The sequence below is a fragment of the Hyaena hyaena genome, unplaced genomic scaffold (genome assembly GCF_003009895.1).
Source record: "Hyaena hyaena isolate Hyena2069 unplaced genomic scaffold, ASM300989v1 scaffold_490, whole genome shotgun sequence".
Classification (NCBI taxonomy): Eukaryota; Metazoa; Chordata; class Mammalia; order Carnivora; family Hyaenidae; genus Hyaena; species Hyaena hyaena.
The window spans coordinates 819,219-842,567 of NW_024081123.1; the positions used below are offsets into that span (position 1 = coordinate 819,219).

The 23,349-nt window shown below is 39.2% G+C and overlaps 1 protein-coding gene across 1 annotated transcript in view; it reads right to left on the reverse strand.

Moving 5' to 3' along the window:
• The window catches only part of B4GALT6 (beta-1,4-galactosyltransferase 6), a 66,266-nt gene that overhangs the window by 34,179 nt on the left and 8,738 nt on the right, over nucleotides 1-23,349 (reverse strand). The window contains exons 2-3 of the mRNA XM_039254442.1: nucleotides 9,073-9,189; nucleotides 2,529-2,642 (exon numbers count right to left, since the gene is read on the reverse strand). Of these exons, the coding sequence (XP_039110373.1) occupies nucleotides 2,529-2,642; nucleotides 9,073-9,189 (231 nt within the window). The remainder of the gene's footprint in view (nucleotides 1-2,528; nucleotides 2,643-9,072; nucleotides 9,190-23,349) is intronic.

Consider the following 23,349-nt stretch of genomic DNA (forward strand, 5'->3'; position numbering starts at 1 on the left):
TGAAATTATTGTAATCAATATTTCAACAGAACATTACTTAGTGGTTTCAGTACTGCACAGACAAAAACATTCATTTTTAGAAAACCAGGGCTACAATAACAAAGTAATGACAAATACACGGCCACGAAAATCATAGCTTCATTCTCTATTATAAGACATCAAAGAGGCAGCAAGATTTGAATCAAGTGAGAATTTTTTTTAAAATACCCATGCCCCCTGTCAGATTAATAAAATCACTTAGGGGTTGGGGCCAAGAATTATAAATGCTCCTCAGACTTGATATAGCCAGGACCTACTCTAGATTAGCGGGTCCCAGAGTGCAGCCTGAGGGTCACCAGCACCCAGGGACTTGTTAGGGGTGAAAATTCTCAGACCTCACTCAGGATCTACAGAGTATAAAACTCCCAAGGGGGAGTACAGCAATCTGGATTTTAAGACTATCCAGCTGATTCTGATGCACCCCCGAACTTGAGAACCATGGCCTTAGATGACATTGAAAGGGGACTCGTTTATTATAAACATATAATTTCAATGATTTACCAACAACAAACTGAAAAAATCCTATAAATATGATAGACAATGGTCAATTTCCTCAAGAAAGAATACTCATGTAAAGACATAAAAAGCACATTTTGATACTGAGTGCTTTAGAATCCAAGGATAAATAAGTAACTCAAAGGATATTTACTTAATTTTTTAATTACATAAAAATCAACATATAAGCTTATATGTGCAGAGCATGCTTAAAATTGAGGGAAGGGAAACATACAAAGGAAAAAGATGCCAAAATTATAGCCCTGCAGCTTCTGAGTGATTATAGTAGGTTTTTAATGATCATGTATTGAAATTGAATTGAATTACATATTTTGAAAACGTATGTAATTAAAATACACCATTTTTATTGCTATCTTATACTATATACAAAAGCTAAATGCAAAATGTAAAACTGTTAGAAGGAAATAAAACAGTATTTGTATGGCCTTGGAGTAATACGGAAAGCTTTCTTAAGTCAGAAAAAGCAAAAACTTTAATGTGATTGATACACCTGAAAATATCATTAGCTTTAAACTTCTGTAAAACAGAAGATTCCATAAACAAAATGAAAAGACAAGCCAGGGACTGTGAATAGCTGTTACAACACATACAGCAGACAATAGGTCACTGCTAGAATATATGTAAAGAACGTCCATTAATCAGTACCAATGCCCCATTAACCAATATGGAATCGATACAGCACACAACTGAGTGAGTCACAGGAGAAAAAATTCAAAACCACTCACTAATCCATCAAAAGTCACTCAAACCCATTACTAATGAGAAAAGTGAAAATCCAAACAATGTGATATCATTTTTTTATCTAACAAACTAGAAAAAATATTTTTATCACATTAGCAAAAATTTAAGTCTATCAATATCAAAATGGTACATTCATGCTTTGATGTTGAGAATATAAACTGGTACAGGTCTGGGGCACCTGGGTGGCTGAGCTGGTTAAGCTTCAGACTCGGTTTCAACTCGGGCCATCATCTCACAGTAAGTGGGACTGAGCTCCGCATTGAGGCTTGGCATTTTCTCTCTCCTTCTCTCTCTCTGCCCGCCCCCACTCATGTGTTCTCTCTCACTCTCTCAAAAACAAAATAAATAAATGTTTGAAAAAATAAAAAATAAACTGGTACAGCTCTTTTGGTGCAAAACCAAGCTAGCCTATGTAGCAACCCCCAGTTCTAGAGATGAACCCTCAAGTATATATGTGCCACATGCAGAGAAATCTGTACTGTGCTGCTGCTGATAGCACTACTTTGTGATAGCAAAAAAGTGGAAACCACATAAATTTCCATCAGCAGAGAAAAAGATAAATGTGGTACCTTTATTCAAACATGTACAATACAGTAATTAAGGAAAATAAGTAGATCTGTATGTATCAACATGGATAATCCTAAAAAATTAAGCAGGGGCGCCTGGGTGCCTCATCAGTTAAGCATCCCACTTCAGCTCAGGTCACGATCTCACAGTTGGTGAGTTAGAGCCCCGCTTCCAGTTCTGTGCGGACAGCTCGGAGCCTGGAGCCTGCTTCGGATTCTGTGTCTCCCTCGCTCTCTGCCCCTCCCCCACTCACACTCTGTTTCTCTCACTCTCTCTCAAAAAAAACATTAAAAAAATTTTTAATTAAGCAAACAAATTCTAGAAAGAACTGTAACTTTAAGACCATTTATATAAATTCTTAACACCTTTGAGACATTATAATTGTCTTAACCATCTATTTATGTAAAAAATATTTTTCAAATAACCTGTAAGAATACACATCAAACTCACAATAGAGGTTGTTTCTGGGTAAAGGAGGAGCTTTTTCTTCACTTTTCAATCCCCCTCACTTCCAAAAAAATGCTTTGTCCAAAAAAGAAATATCAAATAACATGAACATTAGCACCCATAGTAATTAATGATCTGAGCATGGTGTGCTCAAACCATGTGATTTGTATTAGTTTATTATAACACAAACAGTTAAGTCAAAATTAGATGACACTTACGCATATAAGGCAGTTTTTCTGGGCAGGGGAGGTATGGTGAATATGTGAAGTTTTCCGGTAGATATGTTGTTGTTTGAACAAGATAATCACTTGAATTATTGCCTTCAGGATAATCTTGAAGAGAGAGAAAAAAGTTACAACCAAAAAACTGCCTTTTGCTTTGCTCCTAGGACGAAATATGTCACTACCACTGTGAGAAGGCTTGCAGTATGCAATCTACAGAAGTACTTAAAAGCTATTATCTTATGAAGAACTAGAGAAAACCAAACGCAGCTGCCGTGGCTACTCTCCCGCTCACCCTTCACTGCTGCTGGAAAAGACTGCTCAGCATGATTTCCCAAGGGGACTGGGGAAAAGTCTAGAGAGCAGCCTGGCCAGATGTGTGCTTACATACGGAGCAAGCTTACATGTAACCATAGAACACCTGCTCCCATCCCTCCCTGAGCTGAGCAAGGTCAAAAGGGAATGTGAAAGTACACCAGGGAATCCTCTTCACCATCAAGTGGCCAAGGGCATCTTGGACGACCACACAGTCACAGCACAATGCTTCTCTTAACCACGGAGCAGAAGGGTGGGAGTAATTCTCACCACCCCACACTTATGAAACCGAGATTTACCCATTCGACTTACTTCCATAATACGGTCCATTTTTAATCTTTAAATTACTCATTCCGAATAGCAGGCTGCAGTCCCTGGGGAGCCCTGAAGCTCTATCTTATCTTAGGTCCATTATCTTCAGGTACTGCAAGTTATACAGCATACATGGCACTGGTTAGGGTGCCACAGTCAAATGAGGAGTTCAAATCCTTGCTCCAAAATGCACTAGTTTTGTGGTACAGGGCAAGACAATGTAGTTTCCCACCTGTGTCTACCTCATGTAGCCATTTTCAGATTTCAGTAAGAGAAATGCTCAGAACAATCTGGAGCCCATATACATATTCACTGACTAGAGCTATGAGTGACTGCATGTGACTTAACCCGGGACAGTCAGAGCCTTAGGAATTTTGAACTTGGAACCAAAGAGATCATGTTTCAGCCCTCTGGAACAAGGTGCTGAGATTCAGGTCTGAGAACCATGACCTCTACATAGAATGAAGCCAGTCTAAGAGAACGAGACCAACATGCAATAAGAGACAAAACATGGAAACAGCTGATTAAAGTACTGTCTGTCTCCTAGATCATAAGCCGTGTCCCCACAGGAAATGAAGCTCTAGCAGACACTTTAGGAAAATACAAAGATATTCTCTCAATCTCCAGTAATCTGCTCTGTTGAAAAAGTTACTCCTATTTGAATTGATCTGCATGAAAAGAGAGAAGAGAAGAAGAGGCATATGACTTAAGAGAGAGGCCTGTCTGTCAGTAACCAGCAAGCAAAAGACAAAAGGTAAATCACACACCTCACTAAACTGGAAAAGCTAAACCCTCTCACTGTGGAAAAATGGTAGAATCCTGAACTGAATATGAATTATATTAGAAGAATCAAAGAACACCAAACACCTACATACCTTTTGCCTAAACATAGATATCCACTCATCATCAAAATGGATTCGACAAGGGATGCAGCCTGGACGCCAGGACGGCACTTCCAAGCCAAGAGATGCCCCCCAACCCAGGCACACCTGCTGAATGGCCCCGCAGAGGCTGCAAGTGGAGGGGTATGGGGGTCTGGTACCGAGGAGAAGACAGAAGCTGGAGGAGAAGGTCCAATTCCAAAGGACTACGTGGAAATCCCAATTAGGAATTTGGCAGGGCATGGGGAAGGTTTTAAGGGAAGTGTATTTGATGCCATGAAGCCCCACGATGACAAGATGTACAACTGCTTAGGCTATTCCACCAGGAAACTGGAAAGCCCCAGTGATGAAATCCTCCCAATGCCTCTGTCCAGAGAAGCCCTGGAGAGCACTCGGCAAGGTAACTCCTCCAAGCCAAAGGGGAGGGGACAGTCAGTGGACATTGTTTTGTAAGCCCAGGGACATACCAAAAGCATAGAGACCCCTCTAGGAGTCAATACCCTATATGTTCCCTGTATATATCTGAATGATTAAAAGATACTGAACATAAAATAAGTGTAAGTCCATTAAAGTTCTGATTCCTTAAGATGCTTTTTAAAGAATATATCTAGATATAGATCAAATTTCAAGTTATATGCAAAAAATTTTTCTCTATTTATGGGGACTTGTACTATAGTAGGTATTTACCATACACTATGCATATGTAGGAGCTAAACACAGCAGATAAATAAGGTGGTCTCTGGCCTTTATGTATTCAGAAGATTCATTTTCTTATAATCCTGAGGCAGATAAATATTCTTAACTCTCAAGCAATTTCTTAATGTTATGTAGTTGACTTTAAATAAGAATATTTTCTTATTGTGCATAACTTATTACTTCTTGTTATTAATGTCTGGGCCCCTTCTCTTAGCCACATGCTATGATTCAATAAATCCACATCCAACTCACAGAAGTTGTAAGCTCTCTAGATGTTTCTGTAAAACAAACTGTTAACGACAGCTCCCCCTGGGAAGCCTTAGTGGCAACAGGAGGTCTGCAGGATTATTTCACTTTTTATTTTAGTGCTATAATGACTTGAATCTTTCACAAAAGAACCCATGCACCAGTTTTTAAAGAACCATTAAAAATAAAAAAAAACAAACCTCAAAGACACACAACAGCAATATTCACTTCCTTTAAATACAAGATTTTGGAGCTGAACGTGTTATTCTTGGCCACATCAACACAAATGATCATAAGGCTTTCAACTCATTGCCAGACTTACAGAAAAGTCTCCGCACTCTTTGAGTACCGCACCTAGTGGGATTTATGTCATCCCAATGTATTATGTATAAGTCCATCCACCAACCCCTTGCCACAGGTCAGACTATCTCTTTTTTGAAATCAAATTGCCTGTGATTTCCAGTATCTAATAAAGTATCTACAACATGGTAAAAATTTACTGTAAATGAACACCTCACAACTGATAATACAGCCAACAATAATTTAAGCTTTTGGAGACAGTACTGTAATAAACCCACAAAATCATTATTCCTGTAAAAGTGCTTAGGTCCATCAAATATAACCACTGCTACAAAATCAGGAGCAGCTTTAAAAGGTTATGCATGATAGATGCATTTGAGACTGATCTACCACAACTGCTATAAAAGGTAGACATTATTTCATCTAATGAATGGACAACTGAAAACACAGTGAGTTCTGGGCCCCCATCCTCTTCCTCTCTTCTGAAGCCACACCTGAAGAAAAGAGAGACCCAGAACTAAACACTGCTGGGCAGGTCCCCTCCTCAGCTCTCATAGGACCTTATGACTAATGGAAAAAGGACTCCCAAAGGCGTTGTTTTTCCTACAAAAGGCATCTTAAAACAGGTACAGAAACTCAGTGAGAATTCTAGTCTGTTTACCACTGGCTTGTTGTGTTTGGCTGGCAAAGTCTGAAGGTCTCAGACCCTGTATCTACCAAATGAGGAAGTGTGCTGGACTATTTCTAACAAACCTACCCCTTCTAACATTGCATGACAACTATCATCTGCTTCGGTGATTATTCACTGATTACATCTTGTTTTCTTAATTTGACTAACTCCGCAGCTACAAGGCAAAGCATCATTTGATCACAAGAGTGTATAATTTCTTTACAAAAATATTACATATGGGATATATTCACATTTGGTGCTTTAGAAAGTCAGGTACGAGGTTAAAAGCCCTTTTTTGAAATCAAATATGTACTTAGAAATATCACAACCTATTTATCATCAAGTGTTAAATTTTAAATAGGCCAGTACATGTTAATCAATTCTCCCCTAGAGTTCAATTATCCCTTTGTACACCTTATTGGCCATTATCTCCTTTTTGGCAGGTGATATCTGTATGTCTGTGCAGAAATAAACTGCATTATATTGGTGCACTTGGATGGCTCAGTGGGTTAAGCATCTGACTCTTGGTTTCAGCTCAGGTCGTGGTCTCAAGGTCATGGGATTAGTCCTGTGTTGGGCTCTGTGCTGAGTGTGGAGCCTGCTTGGGATTCTCTTTCTCTCTCTCTCTGCCTCTTCCCCACTTGTACATGCTCACACGTGCGCTCACTCGCTCTCTTTCTCGGAATGAATGAACTCTAACGAAAAGAAATAACTGTATTATAGATAACTATGTATGCTTCCATCTCTCCCAAAAGCTTAGAGATCCTCATACAAAGGAAGGATGTTGTTCTTAGTGTTGTGTCTCTGGTATCTAGCTAAGTATACTAATTATACCAATTGTTCAACATAAATGAATATCGCGAAAGCCTCACAGTTGCCTACTCAAACCCCATTTTCCCTTTCTTCTTAGTTAACAGAACCCCAATTTCATTCAAAGCACTAGTGTACCTAGCTCAAAGACTATAATTTATAGCCCATTACAACAAAGTTCTGGCCAATGAGATTTAAGCAGAGATACCATGTGAAACTTCTGGGAAGTCTCCTTAAAAGGGTCCCTCTGTTCTTCTTCCCTCTTCTTTTCCTCCTTCTTACTGACCCAAGTACAAATATAAGGACTGGAGCCCTACAACAACCTCAGACTGTAAAACCCCATGACAGAGCAGAAGATGGAAGGAATGTGAAGACACTCTCTACCACAGCCACAGGTATCCAACTTCCAGACATCTTTTGCAAAAGAACATAGAGCCTCACGTGCTTAAGCCACTGTAGCCGGGTCTCTCTTAAAACCAATCCCGATTCGTAGCTGACACAATGACTATCTCCTGAGAACAGTATTACCACCGATAAAGAAACAATGTGAAAAGTTTTCAAAGGCTCACAAAAGTAGGCCAACTCTTACCAAAGCTAGCATTGGTTGTGGGGCCACTATTGAAAATATGACATGGTAAAGGGGGAAAAAGGATTCCCCTGTTTCTTGTCTTCCAGTTGTGAAGTCTGTCTTGACTCAGTAATCAATTCTCTTAATCAAGCTCAATGTTCTCACATAAAACTTATTCATGCCCCAGGAAAAGAACCCGGTTGTGCAAACATGTCCAGCACTCCTTCTACGAATACGGTAACCTAAAGATGCTGAGTATTTCTGTTCAGTGGAGTGAACTTTTAGTGAACACTTTCACAATCAACTTATTCAACCAGGACAAGTCCTAAAGAAGCTTTTATAACGTTTAAACTGCCCCTAACATTGACCTACTACTCAGAAGACCAATTAAAGCAGAAGACCAGTTAACGAGATTTTTACTATACTATTAAAATTCCAAGTACAAGGACAGCCTTTCTAAAAGAAATTTCTTTAAAAATAAAAGGGAGAAAACAAGTGTGTTTTGATTTGCAGCATCATAAAACAAACCAGGCAAATGGCTAGAATGGATTTTGCAGAAGCACATGTGAAATTCAATTAAGAATCAATATGACACAGTCTTGAAGTTTTGAAGGGCAAAACTATTACCCACTTTAACATACATTTTAAGAAAGAAGATCTATGGTTGGCAGATAGGGACTTCCTATTGAGAGAGAGAGAGAGAGAGAGAGAGAGAGAGAGAATCTGGCTCTCGTTGACAATGGCACAATGGAGAACTATTGACACAATTAAATCTTTAATTTTAACTGCTTAAAATGAGAATATAGAGGATGCAACAAGTGACAATGAGTCATTAAAACCTTTAAGTAACCTGTAATAACACTCCAGGAGACAGCAGACACTCTGCCACATGGGGGCATGAACATTCTTCCACCACAAGTCTACCTTCATTAAGTCACTGCTCTGGCCTATTACTTAGGCTTTAAACTCTGTGATGGAGATTCTACTTCCAGATAATACTTTTAAAAGAAGAGCAGCTAGGAGCGCCTCAGTGGCTCAGTCGGTTGGGCATCCAACTTCGGCTTAGGTCATGACCTTGCAGTTTGTGGGTTCAGGTCACTATCTCACAGTTTGTGGGTTCGAGCCCCGCGTCAGGCTCTGTGCTGACAGCTAGCTCAGAGCCTGGTGCCTGCTTCAGATTCTGTATCTCCCTCTCTCTCTGACCCTCCCCTGCTTACGCTTGCTCTCTCTCTCTCAGAAATAAATAAAGCATTAAAAAAAAAAAGAAGAAGAAGAAGAGCAGCTAGCTACGGCTTTCCCATCTTCTATAATTTCTCCTGAAGCCCCCTTAAAAGGCCATACAATTATTAAGAATCTTCTATGATTAAAAACAGCAAGCATTTTCTAGACATAGTTGGAAAAACATTTTAGGAGTTAAAATAGGCATAAAGAGACAGCAAAAGGACTAGTAAGGATAAACTATTCTCTCCGTGGTCAATGGGTGAATTGAAAAAGTTTTTTGCATTTTATGTTTGCAAGAATTAAGTATCTTTACAAAAAACCCCATCCCCTCTGTGGAAACACCTTTATATATCCTAGAACATGGGACAGCTGGGGCTCACACAGTAAAAGAACCTCCCAGTATACTTCATCTTTAACAGAGTTACTTAGAGACAAAACTGGAAGCCGTGAGACCTGGTTTACCTCTTTTCGCTAAAAAGGTACAAAGCAGAAGCAAGCAGGAAGAAGAAGCAGCTGTCTCACCTGTGCCGTTGAGTGTGGTGTTCTTGTTTGTGTACAACCTGATCATATGTCCTATGGTTTTCACATTTTCTCTCAACATTATTCCTCGAGCTTGTACCATGAAGAGATACGTGTTGGCTACAAAAGAAAAAAGAGGAAATATCATGATTCAGTATGCTTTTCTCTTTAATTTAGTAAAAGTCAGAATGAGGAACTGCCCAATAAACCCCAACAGACTCACTCAGCATGTCCAAAGAAAAAATAGAAATATAAAATGATTACTTCCTATTATCAAAAACTTATAAAAACACGGGTGCCTGGTTGGCTCAGTTGGGAGAACATGGGACTCTTGATCTCGGAGTTTTAAGTCCGAGCCACAGTTGGGAGTAGAGATTTCTTAAAAAAATAAAATCTAAACACAAAACAAGACAAAAATAAAACAAACTTTTTTTAAAACAATAAAAATGAAAAATTCAAGTAGTAATATCCATCAAATAGAATGTGACTGAGTATCATAATTAATTCCTTTACCCATAAATGATTTTCTCATAAAATATACTTAGAAATTTCAACAAAGGCATTTTACTGCAAATATACAATCACATAGTATACTTTGTCTAATTCTTTACTAATTCCCTCAAACCAAAACTCCAACAAAGGCAAGGATTCCTTATCTGATCATAAATATATCATATTACCACATCTAGTATGAATATGAATCTTGCAATAGATCTTGCAAATTCTCAGTGTCTTTGGGGAAGGAGAGTTAGGGGGCAGAATGACCCAGAATCAATATCTATTTCGGTAATTTCTCTCTACTGATTTAATTTCTTAGAACTTTTACACTCCCTTTGAATCACAAATCTACCTACCAGGACTGTAAAAGTAGACACAATCAAAATCAATGTGCATTTTCAAGTTGGTACATTTAATTCTTACTGGTAAGTGCATCAAACTAGGCCCCTAATTTCTTCCTTTGGGAGAAACTGGTAAATTGACCATGATTACAAAAATCTCTGCCTTTAGAGATGCCAGGCCCTTCAGAGAGGTGCAGAAGTAATCAAAAGATGCTTTCTCGGTCCTGATCCTATGAGCATAATGCATAACTTTGGACAGCTCACCGAATCTTAAGTTTCCTCACCTAAAAAAGCCAGTATTGTTCTGGTTGTTCTCTCTAGTCCCTTCTCTAAAGTCTCCCAGCATACAGCCAACACATCATAAGCCCCACGCAGTCAGGGGAGGAGGATCATTTTCATGTCAAAACCAAAACACTGCAAGGCTCATCTAACGACTCTTTTGATTTTAAAATAATCTGACCCGAACACTGTAATGACACTCGAAAAATGCAGCCAAATCAAAAAATCTTAAATGCCAACTAATTTTCTGGGCCCTGATCTACGTCCTTGAGATGATACTGAGAGATGAGCAAAATGTAATGTTTACTACCTCCTTTCTCATTTTTTATGTAAAGGTTAATTTGCTCGAAGTACAAAGGAGCAAAGTAAAGAAACCTAGTAGAGAACAGAGTAAAATAACACTTTTCCTTTTATCTTCAATCCATAACAGAGAGAGGAACAGAAATCCAAGCTTCATGTAAGTTTTACCTCAATCATTTTTAAAAGCGTGTCTATATCCTCTCTAGAAAGCAGTCCTATAATTAGATATAACTCATTTAGGCTTGAATTTATTACACCCATGGGTTTACAGACACAAGTTTTTATGACATTTTTGCTCTTCAGTGGACTTTAACAGAAAGAAGAAAACAAAGTAAAAAATGAAAACAAGAATAGCCAACCAAAAATGTAAGAAAACAAAAATTCAACAGAATTGATACAGGGAAAAACCATCCAAACAGAAAACTAATGCCAACTGGTTTTCAACACCTTGGATCATTTAATACTGAACTTCTAAATGAAATTTCCTATCAGTGATGTAAACACCTTGTAACACTTGTTCTGCACCAAACTGGGAAAAAGACCCAAGCTGGAGCAGCAGGTCTGAGGCCCCTGTCAAAGTCTTAGTCTCCAGGAAACAGTGCTGAGCCTAAGCAAGGATATGCTGGTAAGAACATAGGTGCACTGCCATGTGTCCTGGAAATGGAATTTTTTAAAACTACATAGCTTTTACTTTTAACACACTGACTCGCATACAGAAAATTGTCTGACACCTTGAAGCCAAGTCAGATTTAAGCAGCAAAGAAAACATCTGGTATAGAAAAGAATCATCAAAGTTAAATGATTCTAAAAACTTCAAAACATCAGGTAACAAAACTGTTAAGGAAAATTAAAAAAAAAAAAAAAAAGATGCCCACTGGCAACTGTAACTAAGGTGAACCGTTTACCCAAAGAATGCATTTACTATTCATTAGATGGATAGAAAAAAAATTCAGGAACTCAAGACACCAAGCCCTCCAAATGGAAAATCTATTAGTTTATTTTAAATCATTTACAGTTAATTGAGTTACATTCCTTAGGTTAATGGTCCTCTTGGGTTTAATCCCCAAAGATGAAAACCCATTAGGGAATGAAGCTGTTTTGTTTAGAGTTAATGGACAGGATGCAAGGTGTCAAAGCACTGTGAGGCCCACATGAGAATGGTTCCAACTACCTGATTTCCAAACGCCCTGTTATTAACCCACACTCAAATAACTATATGACTGCTAATTACCACTAACATAAAATGGAACATCTTATTGGCAAACAAGCAATTTCGACAAAATGCTGGTCTAAAATTTCTATTCCAAGCGTAAGAAACTGCATTTCAGAAAACAAATAGGAAAATCTTTCTCAGCTTTGCCCTTTGTTTGTGGTCTTGAGACAAGTCAGAAATACACTAGAAACTACCACTGCTTAATTAAAATCATGCCCTGTTCTCTAGTTAATTTGCTATTTGCCTCTGCTTTGTGAGACAAATTTATTTACCTGTTCTGCTTTTGGGGTAGGGAAGGGGTATCTATAACAGTAAAAACAAAAAACCTTACAAAATCAACAGTTTACAACAGCTTCCAGACATTTCACCCCGGGTTTGTGAGGCAAAAAATTTATTAACTTACCTCATTCTCGATGTCAGGAAACTAAGAGAAGTACTTGCTATTAGTGTCTCCCCATCTCTTTCCACATCCAGCTTTGTTCAGTGAAAAAAGTACTCAAGACAAGGAGAATGGGCCAGTCTGCACTGATCTGGAAATGTTTCCTGAGCTTCAAAGCCTCAAACACAATGTCCCCTTGGTCTATGTTCCTAACCTTATGACACACTAGCACAGATCCTTTAACAAAAAGTAACCCAGCGAAGAGCTGAATTTGAGAGGGAGATTATGTTGGTTAGGTACATCATTAAGTGTAGCACTGGAGCTAAGAAAGAGGTGCAGAAAATACAACTTGGGGTGAAATGCATATAGGAGTGGGAAATATGGCAGTGAATTGCTGTTAGAAAAATTATTCAGAAAATGGATAAGTTCAGATGCATGGCGAGAGACCGCAAACAGGGTCACATAGATAAAAGATCCTAAGATGAATTAGCCTGAGCTTGAACACAGTGAAGGAGAAAGAGGAAATGGTCAACTATATCAAATGCCAGGGAGGCCACAAAGAAAGAGTAAAAAGTAATAGGCTCAGTCAGTTAGGCATCTTGCTCTTGATTTCAGCTCAGGTCATGATCTCACAGTTCATGAGATTACGCCCTGCATCTGTCCACACAGAGCCTACGTGGAATTCTCTCGCTCACTCTCTATCAACCCCCCCATCAAAATAAATAAACTTTAAAAAAATAATAGCTTAAAAAATAAAACACTAATACTCTACCAGGCATCTTTAGAAAAACTTTACATACACTAACCTAATTAATCCTTACAAGCAACTGTATAAGGTAGGTACTAATATTATTCCCATTTTACAGATTTTTTAAAAATGAGCCATGCTTAAGTAGCTTGCTCAAGGTCACACAGTTATCAGGTAGGTGGTGGAGCCAGAATTCAAACTCCAGCAGCCTGGCCCCAACGGTCTAGCTCTTTACCACCATACTATTTAGCCTCTTAAAAATGCTGTTAGGAGATAACTATCAATCTTTAAGAGAAGAGTTTCTAGGAAGCACATGGGGCGGGGGGGGGGGGGGGGGGGGAGGCAAACAGGAAATAGTAAAGAAGATAGTGGCAAAGTAAAAGCAATTTTCAGAAAAGAGAAGTGAGAGACAAGTTAAGGGAATGTGGTTTTTGTTTTTTGGGTTTTTTTTTTGTTTTTTGTTTTTTGTTTTTTTTAGAATAGGAGAAACCCAAGCATGACTGTGGCCTAAGTAGAGGGAAGAAAAAGTAAATTTAAATTTAAGACACAAAATGAAAGAAGAGGAAGGACAGAAAAGCACATTTCCACTGATGGGACAGTGTAAGTAGAGGCTTACACGGGTGCTGGGTGTATCCAGGAGTAAACAATCCAACCTGAGTAGAGTTTGGAAGCAATGGAAAATAATTTGTAAAGGTCCAAGTGGTTGGATCGTGGGGGAGGTGGGGGGGAGGTGGAGAGAACAGAAGAAAAGAGAGGAGAGGACTTGAGGTCATTGTGAAGATGAGAAGTAATGTTAATAATGGTGAGAAAGTGCCAGAAGTGTAAGGTTAGGAAGACTGTGGACTGGGGAGGTGCAAGGAAGAACAGGCCACAGCGATGAGAACTTGGCACAAGTAAGGATGGAAGTCAAGGACCAGACTGCCTGATGGCCACCGAAAGGGACATCAGTGGGATTTGAGGTGGAGCTGGAAGGTTCTGAACTGATGCAGGCATATCTCAGAGACATTGCAGGTTCTGCTGCAGACCACCACAATAAAGCAAATACTATAATAAATCAAGTCAAACAAATGCTTTCACTTCCCAGTACATATAAAAGTTATGCTTACACTACAGTCTAAGTGTGCAACAGCCTTATGTCTTAAAAAGCAATGTACATACCTCTTTTTAAATGTTTATTTTTGAGAGCAAGAGAGACAGAGTACAAGCAAGCGAAGGACAAAGAGAGAGACACACACAGAATCTGAAGCAGGCTCCAAGCTCAGAGCCCAATGTGGGGCTCAAAACCATGAACTACATGATCGTGACCTGAGCTGAAGTTGGACGTTCAAACGGCTGAGCCACCCAGGTGCCCCAAAAAGCAATGTACATACCTTAACTAAAAAATATTTTATTGCTAAAAAATGTTAATCATCATCTGAGCTTTCAGCAAGTAATACCTTTTTACTGATGAAAGGTTTTGCCTCAATGGTGATGGCTGCTGACTGATCGGGGTGGTGGTGCTGAAGTGTGGGGTGGCCATGGCAATTTCTGAAAATAAAACAACGAATCTGCCACATCAAATGATTCTTCCTTCATGAATGATTTCTTGGTAGAATGTGATGCTGTTTGCTAGCATTTTATCCATAGTAGAACTTTCAGACTTGGAGTCAATCCCCTCAGATCCCGTCCCTGTTTGATGAACTAAGTTTGTGTAATATTCTAAATCTTCTGTTGTCATTTCAACAATCTTCATGGCATCTTCACCAGGAGCAGATTCCATCTCAAGAAATCACTTTCTTTGTTCATCCATAAGAAGCAACTCCTCATCTGTTCAAATTTCATCAGGAGATTGCAGCAAATCAGTCACAACTTCAGACTCCACTTCTAACTCTAGTTCTCTTGCTATTTCCACCACATCTGAAGTGACTTCCTCTCCTGAAGTCTTGAACCCCTCAAAGTCATCCACAAGGGTTAGAATCCCTTTCTTCCACACTTCTGGTAGTGCTGATATCTGGACCTCTTCCCATCCATAAATGTTCTTAATAGCATATAGAATGGTGAATCTTTTCCAGGTTTTCAATTTACCTTGCCCAGATCCATCAGAGGAATCACTATCTATGGCAGGTAAAGCTTTATGAAATGTATTTCTTAAATAATACTTGAAAGTCAAAATGGCTCCTCGACCCATGGGCTACCAAATGAATGTTTTGCTAGCAGGCATGAACATACTAACCTCATTGTATATCTCCATCAGAGCTCTTGAGTGACAAGGTACCTTGTCAATGAGCAGTAATATTTTGTAAGAAATCTTTTTTTCTGAGTAGGTCTCAACAGTGGACTTTAAATATTCAGTAGTAAACCATCCTGTAAACAAATGTGCTCTCATCTAGCCTTTCTTGTTCCATTTCTAGAGCACAGGCAGAACAGACTTAGCATAATCCTTCAGAGTCCTAGAATTTTGGGAATGGCAAATGAGCAATGGCTTCAATTTAAAATCGCCTGTTATATTAGCCCCTACCTAATAAGAGTCTGCTTGTCCTTTGAAGCTTTGGAATGAGGCACTGACTTCTCTTCTCTAGCTATAAAAGTCCTAGACAGTGTCTTCTTCCAACAGAAAACTCTTTTGTCTATGCTGGATATCTGTCATTCAGTGGAAACACCTTCATCAATTAGCTAGACCTTCTAGATAAATGTCCATGGCTTCTACAGCAGCACTTGCTGCTTCTCCTTGCACTGTCATGTTATGGAGACAGCTTCTTTCTTTAAACCTCATGAACCGAGCTTTGCTAGCTTCAGACTTTTCTTCTGCAGCTTTCTCAACTCTCTCAGCCTTCACAGAATTGAAGAGCATTAGGGCCTTGCTCCAAATTAGGCTCTGGCTTCAGGGAATGTTGTGGCTGGTTTGATCTTCTATCCAGACCACTAAAACTTTTTCCTTTTCAGCAATAAGATAGTGTCACTTTCTTACCATTCATGTGTTCACTATAGTAGTACTTTTAATTTCCTTCAAGAACCATTCTTCTGGGGACACCTGGGTGGCTTAGTCGGCAAAGCATCCAACTCCTTGATTTCAGTTCAGGTCATGATCTTACAGTTTGTGAGTTCAAGCCCCACATTGGGCTCTGTGCTGACAGCATGGAGCCTGCTTAGGGTTCTCTGTCTCCTCTCTCTGCCCCTCCCTACTTGTCCTCGCATGCACACACGCACTCTCTCTCTTTAAAAATTAAGCAAACATTATGGGACACCTGGGTGGCTTAGTTAGTTAAGCATCCAACTTCAGCTCAGGTCATGATCTCATGGTTCATGAGTTCAAGTCCTATGTTGGGCTCTGTGCTGACAGCTCAGAGCATGGAGCCTGCTTTGGACTCTGTGTCTCCCTCTCTCTCTCTCAAAAAATAAATAAATAAACATTAAAAAATAAAATAGAATAACTTTAAAAAAAGAATTTTCCTCTGCATTCACATCTTGGCTGTTTGGTGCAAGAGAGCCTTCCACTTATCTTGGCTTTTGACATCCCTTCCTCACTAAGCTTATTCATTTCTAGCTTTTGATTTAAAGTGACAGATGTGCAACTCTTCTTTCACGTGAACACCTAGAAGCCACTGTAGGATTATTAATTAGCCTAATTTCAATATTGTGTCTTGGGAAATATCGGGAGGCCCAAGGAGAGGGGGACTGATGGGAAATGGTTGGTCAGCAAGGCAGTCAGAACACACACATTTACTGATTATTAAGTTTGCTGTTTTAAGTTTGGGTTCATGACACCCAGAACAATTACAATAGTAATATCAAAGAACACAAATCACCATAACAAATACAATAATAATGAAAAGGTTTGAAATACTGTGACAATTACCAAATGTGACACGAAGACATGAAGTGAGCAGATGCTGTTGGAAAAATGGTGTCAACAGACTTTCCCGATGCAAGGTTGCCACAAACCTTCAATTTGTAAACATTGCATGATCTGCAAAGCACAATAAAATGAGATATGCCTGTACTAACTGCCAAAATCATCCCAGGATGCAGAAAGCTTGGGGCACAGGCTTCTAAAGAAAAGGGAAATGAATGAACATGTATTGAGTACCTACATTGGTCAAGCCACCTGCCATATACAAATATATGTAAATATATATACATATAATTTTATTTAATTCTTTTTTTAATGTTTGTTTATTCTTGAGAGAGACATAGTATGAGTGGGGGAGGGACAGAGAAAGAGAAAAGAGGAGACAGAATCCGAAGCAGACTCCAGGCTCCAAGCTGCCAGCACAGAGCCCTATGCGGGGCTAGAACCCATGAACTGTGAGATTATGGCCTGAGCTGAAGTCAGACACCTAACCGACTGAGCCACCCAAGCACCCCTAATTATGTTTAATTCTTAAACTGCCTGTATGTATCAGGTTGAATGGGGGCCCGCAAAAAGATATGTGCACATCCTAATTCCCAGAAGCAGTGAAAATGTTATCTTATTTGGAAAAGGAGTCTTTGCAGAGATGATTAAGGATCCTGAGATGAGGAGATCATCCTGGATTATCCGGGTGGGCTCTCAATCCATTGACAAATGCTCAGACAAGAAAAGGGCAAGGGACCTTTCACACACACACACACACACACATACACACACACACACACACACACACACACACACACACGAAATAAATGTAAAGATGGAAGCAGGGACTGAAGTGATGTGGCCACAAGCCCAAGAAGACAAAGAATGCCAAGAGGTATCTGAAGCTGGAAGAAGCAAAGAAGGATTCTCCTCAAGAGCCTCCAGAGGGACCACTGCCCTGGCACCACTTGATTTAAGACTTCTGGCCTCCAGGACTGTGAGATAATAAGTTTCTGTTGTTTCAAGCCACTCAGTGTGTAGTAATGTGAATGGCAGCCATAGGAAACTAATACACCACCACACGGCATAGGCACAATTTTCCCCATTATAAAATCAGAAAACAAACCCAGAACTGGCATAGGTAGGTATTAAAAACTGAGATTCAAGGACAGGTCTGAAGGACTCTGAGGGACAGCAATGTGGAAAAGGCAATGGTTGAAAGTCACAGAGCAAAGGGAGACATGTAAAAGAAAAAAAAGAAGGAAAACTCTTCAATGTAAGAAGTTCTGAGGGAAGTGAGAAAAGAGGGATAAACCAGATTCCAACTAGTGCATGGAAGAGGAGGAGGAAATCAGAAGGGGCACTTACAGCTTCCCATATTATCTACAGAACACATAAAGAAATGAACGATGTGGAAAAAAGAAAAATACTGCCTATATTATGCCCCTTGATATTACTACAGATATCTGAATCAGATAGCTCTGAATTTCTAAGAACTCACAAGAATCTTCTAAGTATCTATTTCAGATGCTTAAAGGTTTTCTTCTTCCCTTGTTCAACAAATTCCCAGAAATTACTCATCCAAGATGATAAAGATAAACACATTATCCCTGTTAATAATGTTGTAAACCCCAGAATTAGGCCAGACTATATATGAAATATTGCTCATACTTTGCCTAGGACCAAAGTACTGCCTGGGTTAAAAACTAAAAAGTAACAAATTTCTAGACTGTGCCAGGCTGTAAGACAAATTCACTTTATGTCAAGGTACTATTTAAGCAGAGTATCTCACCATGGTGACAATAATTCAAAGCAGGTACGGGCTCAAGGAAATCTGTAGTGCAGATAATTACCAACTTATAATAACTTCCTCCCCATCTTTCAAGTGACTCATGGGCTGACTATCGAATAAAGAGAATGAAAGACTTCTGCATTGAGAATCCCACTTTATCAAGGAATAATGAATTCTGTGGTTAGACACGGTACAGATTTATTTCAGATCTTAGCCAACAGCTACACCTTTGCTGATGTAGACACTAAAAATTAACAAGAAATTCTTTACAACTGGTGCTTTTACCTCGTCCACTCTGCAATTTAGCAGTCTTAAGTTATTTTTGGAGATTATTTCTGTTTGAATACCGACCAAAATTAAATAGTTTTAGATAAAATTGGACTTTTCCAACAGTCTCATTAAAGACGTTCAGGGTAGAGACATGTGTTTGTTCAACAGATATTTACTGAATGCCTACCATTTGCCATGCAGTACCAGAAACTAAGGGGTCGGGGGTGGGGAGATTCCTCTGTAAAAACCAAAATCCTAAAGAAGTGTAAACTACCTAAAATATCAGAAGTACTTTTGCAACAATCAGATCATCAGTTAAGCTGAGTTTTCTGAACCTAGCAATATGAAAACACTAACACAAGATACCAATCCGTACTGTCACTTCTTAGTTCACTGTTATTCACTTAAAATAAATGCATGTTTCTTTAAAGCTCAAGCAGGAGCTTAAAGACTTAAGCATTATGCATCACATTGTAGAAAAGTAAAATGAGGAGGAAATGAGGGAATCGGGGAAGGAAGAATGCAGCCAATTAGATTTTTAAACTAATCAGTAAGGAAATTTACCTAATGAATTTACAGACTAAAAGATCACACCATAAATAAACACACCCAGGAAACATTATAAAACTGTTGAAAATTAATGATTGCAGAACGTATAAGGTAAATGTGAAATGAATCTTTACAAAAGAATTCTATCACACGGTGCCTGAGTGACTCAGTCGGTTAAGTGTACAACTCTTGATTTCAGCTCAGGTCATGATCTCACAGCTCTGCACTGACAGCATGGAACCCACTTGAGATTCTCTCTCTCCCTCTCTCTCCCCCTCTTCTGCTCATGCACTCTCTCACTCTCTCTCTCGTTCAAAATAAAGAATTTTTTAAAATTTTATCATGAGGAAAAAAGGTTTAAAGTATCTGAACTATATGTTTTACAGTCATCCCCAATTTCCTTGTGTTTTCACAATTAAAATAACCTTTTGAAATTTCAACTTATCTATGAAAGGAAAAGGATTCTAAAACAAGCAGAAGAGAAGCGGACACTGTGGGAAATGAATTTCAAAGATTTCCAAAGCTAGAGCATATTTTCAAATCAATAAACAAAGCACCTTATAATTCTCTACCTTAGGTCTCTTGATTCAAATAAAAGTAAAATCCAATTTCTCTTCCTCTGAGTCAAACTGGAAACTGCAAAAGTCATAATTTCTGAGCTACTAACCTAATTATCAGGAAGACAATATATATAACATGGTTTCAATAAGGTCACGTTAACACTAGGAAACCTCAAATAGTTAAAAATAAAACACGACCTATATTTCAATCAAGATTACAATAACAAATTTCATATACCTACTTAACTGTAACAATATTACAAAGGGACATTTCTAGAAAAATGCTATATAAAATGCTTTTAAATCACTGGCTAACTAACATGCAACATTAAACACTTTAATCCCTTTTACTGTTCCTATTAAGTAAATTACAATGTATCTTTCTCATAATTAAAAACACTAACAGATTTCAGCTCCACCTATAACTCAGTCACATAGTCAGTGCAGACTCACAAAGAAACACATGATCCTTGTTGTCTTAAAGGATGTATGTGTCCGTTCTATCCATTTCTATTCTGGAGGAAAAAAACTCTTCACCATGACAGCCATCTCCAGCTCCAGTAAAACAGGATGCTATAAACAAGTTAATCTAGTTTTTAAAAAGTAAGATTACTCCTATGAAAGATCAAATGATAGAAGATGATTAATTTAGAGAGGTAAACCTATCAAGCACTTAATTTTTTTTTTCACTTGCCAGCTGGGGTATTTGTCAGAAATAAAGTTCCCACAGTCCAGAATTACCTAAGATGTATATTAAAAATGAACCAGAATCAGATCCAGAATCTCAGGTGATAAAGCCTAAGAAGGCTTTAGTTTTTTTATGCAAACCACCTGAAGCACACTGAAATTTGAAAACCACGGCCTATAGTAACTCTTTAAAAATACATTTGTAACAAGCAAAAACTTACAACTTCCTTTTATATTAGTTTAACTTCTATTAAACAAATCGTCTTTTACACAGCTTTCTAATTTATGCACAGTTCATTCAGACATGGAAGAATCTATGTTTACCTCCTAGTATAATGGTATCGCACAATGATTTGGTTGAATCAAAGACTTTCACAAACTCGAGTAATTAATCATGAAAACATAGATGCAAGCAAAAAGCCATATTTATTATGCCTCTGGAGGAAAAAAAAAGTTAATTACAAATTTCAGATTTAAGATTACTAAGTATGTTTTCCTAAACATTTTGCTACGCCACTCAGCCAAAAATAGAACTGCTGACAAACATCCGTTAAGCTATCTTTCCTATTTTAACTGAGGAGGGTTTTTGCTGTAGCTTTAAACCAAACTTTGCCAAGTTTTGATATGACTAAAAACAAATATGCTGATGAAACATAACAAATCAAGTTGGCTCAATACAGGATTTACATACTAGAGAAAAATAAAATTGAGGTGTTACCTGAAATTCTTCAGTGAATCTAAGACATGAGGTAAAAACGTCTAGTACTAGGGCGCCTGGGTGGCTCAGTCGGCTAAGCATCCGACTTCGGCTCAGGTCATGATCTCACAGTTCATGGGTTCGAGCCCCACGTCAGGCTCTGTGCTGACAGCTAGCTCAGAGCCTGGAGCCTGCTTCAGATGCTGAGTCTCCCACTCTCTCTGACCCTCCCCTGCTCATGCTGTCATTCTCTCTCAGAAATGAATAAAACATTAAAAAAGAATTTTTAATGTCTAGTACTAACTGGAATAAACTCTAAATTTTTCAAAGGCGTGTTAATAGCATAGTAGGTATCCTCGGAAAACCGACTTTTAACCTTGAATTGGCCTGATCTTCACCTCAAATCACAATATTACCTGTATAGTATTCTCTTTGTTATTATTCTAACAAAAGATAAAAATGGGAAAAAACCAGTCTTGTAAATATTAAATCACTGTGTCCTTCAGGAATTAAAAAGAAAAAAAAAAAGGAAAAACAGATTCAGAGGGAAAGGGGGGGAAAGGATGACACAGATGGCAGGGACAGACTATTCTGATTAAACTGGTAAACTGCAGGGGCCTCTGGGTGGCTCAGTTGGTCAGGCGTCCAACTACGGCTCAGGTCATGATCTCATGGTTTGGTTCGTGGGTTTGAGCCCCGCATCAGGCTCTGTGCTGACCAGCTAGCTCAGAGCCTGGAGACTGTCTTCAGATTCTGTGTCCCCCTCTCTCTCTGACCCTCCCCTGCTCATGCTGTCTCTCTCTCTCTCTCTCAAAAATAAAACATTTAAAAATTAAAAACAAAAACAAAAACTGGTAAACTGCAGTCTGAGGCAGTGGTAACAACAGCCAGCTTGGTCTAAAGTGGCCAGGAAAATTGACCAGGAGAATAGTGCACAAATCAGTGCTCTTGGGAACTCTCAAAAGTGACCTAGGAAATCCAAGCTCTAGAAAAATCACTGCAATGCACCTCTTTCCACAGTCTCCCTGCAGCCTCCCCATCCACCCCCACACTTACTTAAGACAAACATGAAATGCAGGCTTGAAAGGGAAAGGAAGTTCTAAAAGGCAGTGTGGGTGGAGGCGGGGTGGGGACAGGTAGAGGAGCAGGTCTGCCCTAGGCTGGGTGAGCAAGGGTGCTGCGGAGGTTAACATAGCATAACTGAGTTTAATAGGCTATTAGAAGTCTGCCCAGTCTCCCAAGCAAAGCACCTTCTCCAGCCTTAACAGGTGGTCATCCACCCCTGGCCTGAAAACATGCTTATGAGGCACTTATTTCATTGTTTACAGACAAGTCAGTTAGAATGGTGTGGGTTCTTAAAATCTGCTTCACGGGGTGCCTGGTTAAGTGTCCAACTTCAGCTCAGGTCATGATTTCACAGTTGGTGGGTTCGAGTCCTGTGTTGGCCTCTGTGCTGATGGCTCATAGCCTAGAGCCTGCTTGGGATTCTGGGTCTCCCTCTTTCTTTGCCCCTCCCCCCCCCATGCTCTGTCTCTGTCTCAAAAATAAATGTTAAAAAAAATTTTTTTTTAAATCTGCCTCTTTGTAACTAAACTGCCCTTAGGGCTATCTAAGGCTATCCAAAAAAGTTTCATCTCTCTTCTACGTGGTCCTCTTTTAAGCTGAAGAAGAGAGAGCTCATATTTCCCCCAAACCATCTTCCAGGGCAACAACAATCAGGTCCTTCAACTCAGGCACAGTGGAGGAGTCAGATACCCTAAGCTGTACATTTCAGCTCTTCTGGAAACTATCTACGTCAGCTCTTCCAATAACAATGTGTGAGACTTTGGACAAGCAACAATTTGGGGAGCCAGTCCTGCCTTCTCAACAAGACTATTTCATTAGCACAGGGTTCAGGGTGTGGCAGGGACAACTCTATGAAGCTCCAATAGTGAGGCTGTGGGCTACACTTGGGATCTCTCTCCTGTGACTTTTTCACACAAAGCTTTGGCTCCAGAGACACCAAGGCCTCTATGTCCAAGGTTCCCGAGGCCCTGGGCCCTTGAACAAAAGAACAAACCTAGAGGCTCCAGTGGGGAAGAGGCAACCATCGCTCTGACCACCAAGTGTCCTCCCTGACAAGCCTTGTAAGTACATCCTGTGATAAACAGCCT